We start from the raw sequence: 7,685 nt of genomic DNA on the forward strand, positions 1-7,685 counted from the left end.
AAAAAAAAAAAAATCACTGAAAAATTTTCCGTGGAAAATTTTCTGCCCCACATCCCTGATTGGAAGACAGTGTTTGTTCTTTTTTCTTTTTTTGAAAGTGCAGATTAAACATTTACGTGGCTTGTTTCTGCTTTGAGCAGTAGGTTGGAATAGATGACAGATGACTTCCTGAGCTCCCTTCCAGCTTTATTTTTGTTTATGATTTTGTTGTAACAGGTGCTAAGGATAACCATCAGTAAAATTTCCTGAATTCCCCATGAAATTCCCTGATGGATAATACAGAAGGATATACAAAATGTTAATATATATGGATATATTGTATTTATTCTTCCTTGTTTCAACCCTGTTTAGGAAGGGCCTTTGAGACCTGTACTAGAATGTATTGACCTTGTCAGTAGTGAAGATGAAGAGCCTAGCAGCAGTTCCAGCATTCATGTGAGTATGTTATAAAGTATTTTTTGGAATTATCATCTGAAATAGTACTTCTCTAGATGCCCTTGTTTTATGTCTCTTATGTAGATTCTTCCCAGTTCTGACTTGCCATTACAGTGAAAATAAAAGATGTGTAAAGTGTTTAGCAGTCACAGCTGTCTTTTTATGTTACTAAAGAAAAGTACTGGGGATAATCTGTTGTCTTCCCCTACCCCCACCCCCAAATAGAACCTAAAACCCTCTTACAGACAGTTAAATAGTACATTACATTACTTTCATAGCTGGTGCTACTGTATGTTCCTTCACTGGATGAAAATGTATTCACAGTAGCACCAGCTGCAGTATTTCCCCCCTATTGGTGCTTAGGTTGGGTCCCAAAAGAGATTTTAAGTGGAGTTGGGGCACTTGTTCAGAATTGTAATTCATAAAGTACTCATTTAGTGCCTTCCTAATGTGCAAGTATGTGAACATTCAGATCAAACCGGAGGTGCCTTGTAAGTTCCTGTAGACTTGGAGTTTCATTTTAGACTGAAAAAAATCTGGGCAGATCAGAAGAACAGGGTTGCTGATCTCCTGCTTACTGAGATCTGGAAACTAGAAATCTTCTTGGTTCCAGTCTGGTTGGCGAGCTCAGAGCATACTCCATGCATACCAATAGGATTCTTTCCCACCTCTTAACAAAATGCAGTAATGACTGTTTGAGTTGTGAAATACAGCAGGAGAAGGAGGTGGCCCTGTGGCCCCATCTTTTATATAACAATATGGCATTCATTCTAAAAGTGGGAGACTTGGTTTCAAAGTCTATCCGAGCCCAAGAAGGCTCAAGCCCACCTTTCTTGCTTTCCAGGATCAATGTCCAAACTAGTTGACAGACAGACTTTGTGGACTAGTGATTATGACGCTGGCTGCAGGGGTGGGGGGAGTACCGAGTTCTATCTCCAGCTGCGAGGCTTGTGTAAAATAGCCTTTTCTTGACCCTGTGGTGGTTTTTTGTTTTGTTTTTTTTCACTATATAACAATTACAGAATTAACTTTTTTTTCTTTTTAATTATAGAGAAAAGTAAAACGTAAAGATCACATTGACTATCAGAAAGAAAGGGTTGCTTCAACCCTAGCTCGCCTAGCACGCCATGTGGAAGTAGAGATACAGCAGAAAGAAGAGAAAAACAAAGCTTTCAAGGTACAGCAGATATTTTAAGAGACCTTCTGTGCCTTGTACTTGTTTCCCTCATTAAATAATAAAAAGGTTGAGGCTTAAAAGTGGATAATAAACTTTTCAAATATAACACAGTCTGGTAATGTCCAAAAGTCATTGTGGGTTCTTCAGCCTAATGAATTCTAGTTTCAGCTTAGTTTTTAGAGAGCAGATACCAACTTCATGAAGTCCAGGGGCATCATCTCGTACGCTTGTTCATATGCTCAGTAGAGATCTGGGTATCTGTTGTGCCAGTCATCTTGTATGGAATAGACAAAATATTGAATAACAGTTTATTGCCATCTTTAGATCGCTCCAATAGATTTTTTTTGCCTAGGTTTGCATGCTGTAATTGAAGATCTCAAGGGGTATAGATTTGTTGCTTTATCAATATTTCTGATAACTGTTTTCTGATAACTAAACTGGACTAGACTTTTCTTAATTTGAGATGTTTTAAAGTAAAGTATGTAGTGCAATAACTTGAAAGGCATATAACTTGTTACAGTAGCTTTAAAATATACTGTAAACGCATTACAACCCTCCCCTCCTCCCCCCGCAATAAAACCTTCTGAAAAATCTTTGTCCTAGACTAAACTTTATACTTTCCTATATAGTATGTGGAATGTCAATAACAATGAGGGATCCTAGCTTTCTGTAACTTTAAAAAAATCCTCACTTTTTAGATTTAAAATCCACATTTTTTCCATGATTAAAAAGAAATGCCAGTAATATGTAGATAGATATATAGTGGTGTTTCATTTTAATCATGGAAAATGTGGATTTGGGGTTACTACTTTAAATCTGAAAAGTAAGGATTTTTTTTTATCAGAGAAGACCAGGATCTCATGATAACTTTCTGCCATAAACCATAGAACTATTGTAATTGAGGATGGGAAAAGGTATAAGTTGCCATGGAACGTTGGACCCTGGAAGCCTAGGTTCTAGTCCTCTTTCCAGATGAACTCTAGCAAGTCCCTCCTTCCAGTTTTGTTGTCTTGTAGAACAGAGGCAGAAGTGATTTACCTAGCTTTTGTAAGGTAGTTTGTGAGCTGTGGATAACCATTGTTGTTTTAATGTTGAATGTGGTTCTGCTGTACTTTCTGCTTTCATCACTAGTAGATTAATGCCACTTGCCTGCGAATTTAGATGCGTTTCAGTGTAGGAGTATCAAGCTCATCCTTTAATTTCTGCTTCGGTAGTAGAACTTGTTGATAGATTAGCTTTTGCTCCTCATTTTGTTTAGCAACTCTTAATTTTTCTTTTTCTGTGCAGTAGTGACTTTATTTCAGCATCTGGCACTTCTAGCTCCTGAGGTGAGGAATCACCAGCATATTAAAGCTTTATTTTGTTTTTAATATTAAACACAAACTCCTCTTGTTTTTTTACAACAGCCTGTTTTGCATGGATTTATTGTCCTGTCTCAGTAAGTGATGCCCTTTAAGTGCTGTGCCAAATCTAGAATATGTTATAGGGAAACTTTTCAGGAGTCTCTGAGGCTGACCTATGCCCTGAAGCCATAAGGGTTTTGAGTTGGATAAGCATGCAGAGTGCTGAGCTGTGATTCCACCACAAGGAAGCAGTCAGATCCATGAGAATTCCTATGGAGACTGCACAAGCTACCTTCTTGCCAGAAGGTAGAAAAATCCAGCAAACTACAGATACTTTGTCCCACAAAAACAAATCACATGTTCCCTGGCAGTCACTTGTGTAATTAATAAACTAGAGGGGCAAAATTGGGCTTTAAATCCTTTCTCCTTTGTTTGGGTGTGCGAAAGAGTCTATCAGCAGACTCTTTTGGAAAATAAGTTGAAAGCAAAACACATTCTGGAAATAGTTGATTTTTAATGAAAGCTCATTTAGGAGGAAAATGTAGTGGAGCATCTTGATGAGGCTTTGAATTGGAATCTTTTGAATTCCAACTTTTTAAAGTGTTTAGTTTTTCATTTTGAAGCTATTAAAATTTGCATTCATATATAAGAGGCTCTATTTTTCATTTTGTGGAACTTCATTTGTAGGATATATTTTAAGCTTTTTGTTTTCAGTTTTGGAAAAGAAGACAAACTTATGAAATTTCCTGCAAAGCAGACTTAGGTCTGCCTGTTACTCTTTTGTCACCCTGCCTCAGGCAGCAGTATAATATAAATGAAGTCTTATTTATTTTCAGTCCATTGCCCCTTGCTACACCAGGGAAAGAGCTCAGAATCTGAAAGGCAGAAGAGGGACTCTTTTCACCCATGCTGCTTCTGGAGTTCTCATTGGAGCTAAGGAGTATTTCAGAAAGTATAGGATAGAGGTGGGCAATTATTTTGGCTACTGGTCCACTTAATGTGTTGGCCTACTGGGCCACTTAATATGCTGTCGAGGCCTGTATGCAAAATCTTTTAGAAGATACTGTTTTCACTTATAGATTTAAAAAAAACCTAAATGACTAAAAAACTAAAAAATGCTAAAATTGTCTACTGTAACATTTTAATTTTATTTTTAAAAATATTTTTGTTTTGATTTATGGATTTTTGAGTTGTATGTGTATAGAGGTGATTGCATAATAGCTCAAAATAAAGTCTTAGGCTGTTTATAGATATCAAACTCCCCCTCCTACCTCCCCCACTCCCCCCCAGCCCTTTAAAGTTGGTATGCTCCCATGCCAAGCTCAGCACATGCCCAGAAGAGGCATTGCATTACTTGGACCCGGCTCGCCCAACTTCTGTATAGATCAGCTGCTTTGGCGGGGCTTTTTTGTTGCTCTTATCTAATAGCTGATTGAATCAGCTTTACATAAAAATGCCAAAAAACCCCACTGAAGTGCCCAGTATGTGCAGATGTTGTTGAGGCAAATCAAACTAGCTGCAGCCAGGCAGCTCCTGCCCGAGCATGTGGGGCTGCAGCTGCCGGCTGTCTTCCACTCACTCAGCTCCCCACAGAAGGCTGCTCACAGTGCCAGGCAGGCAAAGTGGACAGAGGGCAGCTGGAGCCCCATATGCTGGGGCAGGAGTTGCTTGGCTGCAGCTCCTTCCCCCCCTGCCCCCTTTCTAACTACTGGGATTCCTTTTGCCAGAGCCCTTCAAGGAATGACAGGGCAACTTGTCCGATTATAGTATCAAGTTAATTTTCATAGTAACTCCTAGGCAATATTATAGGTTTTCTCCCTATAATATGGCCTGGCAAGTGGCTCCTTACTGGGGATACCAGGCCTCTCGGGTCCTTCACTGGGTGTGGGGGATGTTAGTTTCTTGCTCCCTGCTGTTTGAGCAGGGACCCAGGAGCTGCGTCTGTCCTGCCGGAGCAGGCATGGGCAAAATACAGCCCCCAAGGCCATTCTATCCAGCCCGTGGGGCCCCTAAAAAAAAATTTAGAAAATGAATATTCATCTGCCCTTGGTTCCTCTCCAAAATGACATGAGCCAGGGGCAGTAGGACCCAGGGGAAGCCCTGGTGGGCTCTTGCAACAGCAGGGCCTGCCCAGCCCTGCCCCAGCCCCGCAGCCGGAAGCCCCATCAGGGGCTTCTGGCCTGGGACCCTGTAGCTGCCCTGCACCAGAAACTCAGGTGAGGGGAAAGACAGGGGAGGACCCCAGGGAAAAGCTGGGTGGGGGGGAAGTGGCCCCTTCCCTGCCTCGTGGCCGATGCTCCCTGCTGCAGCTGCTTGCAGCCTGCGAGGGGCTGTCCTGAGCAGGCACAGGCAGCCCCACGTGGGCTCCAAGTGGCTGCAGTGCAGGGTGCTGGCCACAGGGTAGGCGAGGGGCTGCTTTTCCTGTGCTTAGCACCAGCTTGTAACCCACCCCTGCTGCCAGCCAGGGCCCTGTGCCATCTTCAGACTTGCCCGTTGGGGATGCGTGCAACAGCTGTGGCCCCCCCACTTGCCATGCCGGGCACCGTTTACCACCACTGCCTCTGTGCTGATCGGGGCGCGAGCTCTGAGCATGCAGCAGCAGCAAACGCTGCCCAGTGAGGCAAATGGGGGGGCCACAGCTGCTGCCACCACAGCACAGTCCTGGCAGGTCAGCCGGGAGCTGGCAGGTTACAAGCTGGTGCTGAGCAGGGGAGGGGAAAAATGGCCCCTGGCCCACCCTGTGGCCAGCGCTCGACACTGCAGCCACTCGCAGCCTGTGTGGAACTGCCCATGGCTTCTCGGGACATCCGTGTGCAGGCTGGGAGCGGCTGCAGCAGGGAGCGCTGGCCATGAGGCAGGGGAGGGGCCAGTTTTCCCCGTGCTCAGCACCAGTTCCTTCCCTGCATTGAGCTGGGGATTGGGGCTGCATCCTGCCCCCTGCCTGTACTGGGGGGCACTGGGAGTGAGTGGAAGCACAGGGCCCACACGAGTGTCCTAGGACCAGTGCCAGCAGGGGTACAGGGTCCTGGCCAGCAGGGGCTCTATGGAACCAGGCCAGCTCCCGCTCTCCCTGCTGGTGCAGCCCAGCCTGGCTTCACGGACCCTTGCGAGCATGCATCCTGCTTTGAGCCCAACCCATGCTGGCCCTGGGACATTGGTCCCAAGACAGTGACCGGGGGTGGGAGTACCCATGTGGCCCTCAACAGCTTGTCAAAACTGGGTAAGCGACCCTCTGCCCAAAATAATTCCCCGCCCCTGTCCCAGGGTCACGGCATGCTAACACATGTTCATTTGTTTGTCACTTTTGTAACTTTTTCATCCCAAACTGTCCAATCCCCTGACTGTACTGAGTATTCCTTATGGGGTGCACCAATCCCCTGGCACTATGCCAACCACATTCCTTATAGGGAAACAGAAAATTATTGACTTGGGTAAAGTTAAGCTTCTGTGGACATCAGCTTAAATATCTGAGGTAGGGATGGCCCTGGCCTTGATACCTGTAGTAGAAATATGACATTTATCATCTTTGGGTTCCAATGATCCCATTATATTGAAGTTTCTCTGGTACAGTTGATTAATCTTGAAACCAAACAGTACAAGAGCTCCATCATCATTTATCAAGATTAATCAGGAAGATAGATTAGGCAAGTTATGGCCAGGGTTTATAATTCTCGTTTACCTTTTGACCAGGGTCCTAGAAAATGACCATGCTGCTGATGCTTTAAAGGTCATTCTGTAGTTCCAGCTTTCCAGCCGAAGTTGTACTTTCAACAAGTACTGGAAAATTTGGTCATCATTTTTCTTCTAACTCTTTCCACTCCTTTTGGAAATTGTTCTTAAGATAGCATTCTAAAGACGTCTCAAACATATGGCGTGTGTACCAGCTGTATCCTGTTCCTCTCAGTCCATCCAAAATACTAAGGCCTTAAAACTTCAGAATTGCTGCAGACAAGATGTCAAATGGTACAGAATTTTAATATGTTTAGTCATTCAGGAAATTATGGTATACCAGCCACCAGCTTCCTCTGTATGGTCCATCTTGGCATGGGAGTTGGGGAAGAAAGGCTGCTGTTCTGCAGAAGAAGGTGCTGCATATGGGGGGAATTCTGTTACTGCCTCTTTCTGTTAAAAGCACATTTATGCTCTTCCCACTCTTGTGACTCACTGTTCCCATTAGTGTTGAATGAGGAGAGAAGCTGTGCAGCAGAATGTGAAATTTGTTGTCTGACAACTTTCCTTCTGTTCTCAGTCTCTCTCATTCAGCACACCCTGGTAGTCTGGTAAATGGCTAGAATAACATTTATAATCCATTTGAATTTTCTCATAAGGGTAGAGTTTAATTGATGTTGTATTCCAGGTTATTGTCCTAATGCAAATAATCAAGTGCTGGAGTATTTCTGCAGCTCTGGAAGAATTCTTCTGGTGGTATAAGATGAAGGGTGGGGTTTAGTCCTGGAACTGTCAGCAACAACATTGGATCACCTCCAAATGCCACAGGTGGGAGCATTAACCTGTTAGTGATGAATGATGAGAGGAGCTGTGAACAGAAAATTATTACTTAAGAAGTTTCTCATTCTAATGAATTACATAGACTATCCCCTGACTGGAGCAGGGTTAGTTGCATATTCATTTTAATTTGTTACCTAGTTTAATTTTAAAAAGTTTCCAGAAATAAAATTTTCACTGGTCACTAATGAGAATATCATACAGCTGTAGCTTTCCTATATATA

At 43.4% G+C, this 7,685-nt stretch overlaps 1 protein-coding gene across 1 annotated transcript in view; it reads left to right on the forward strand.

The window, feature by feature from the left end:
• Positions 1-7,685, forward strand: part of ZNF451 (zinc finger protein 451) — a 45,895-nt gene that overhangs the window by 7,522 nt on the left and 30,688 nt on the right. Inside the window, exons 2-3 of the mRNA XM_019537584.1 lie at positions 352-435; positions 1,487-1,612. Coding sequence (XP_019393129.1) covers positions 352-435; positions 1,487-1,612 — 210 coding nt within the window. The remainder of the gene's footprint in view (positions 1-351; positions 436-1,486; positions 1,613-7,685) is intronic.

The sequence above is a fragment of the Crocodylus porosus genome, unplaced genomic scaffold, assembly GCF_001723895.1.
Source record: "Crocodylus porosus isolate Cpor-Errol unplaced genomic scaffold, CroPor_comp1, whole genome shotgun sequence".
Classification (NCBI taxonomy): domain Eukaryota; kingdom Metazoa; phylum Chordata; order Crocodylia; family Crocodylidae; genus Crocodylus; species Crocodylus porosus.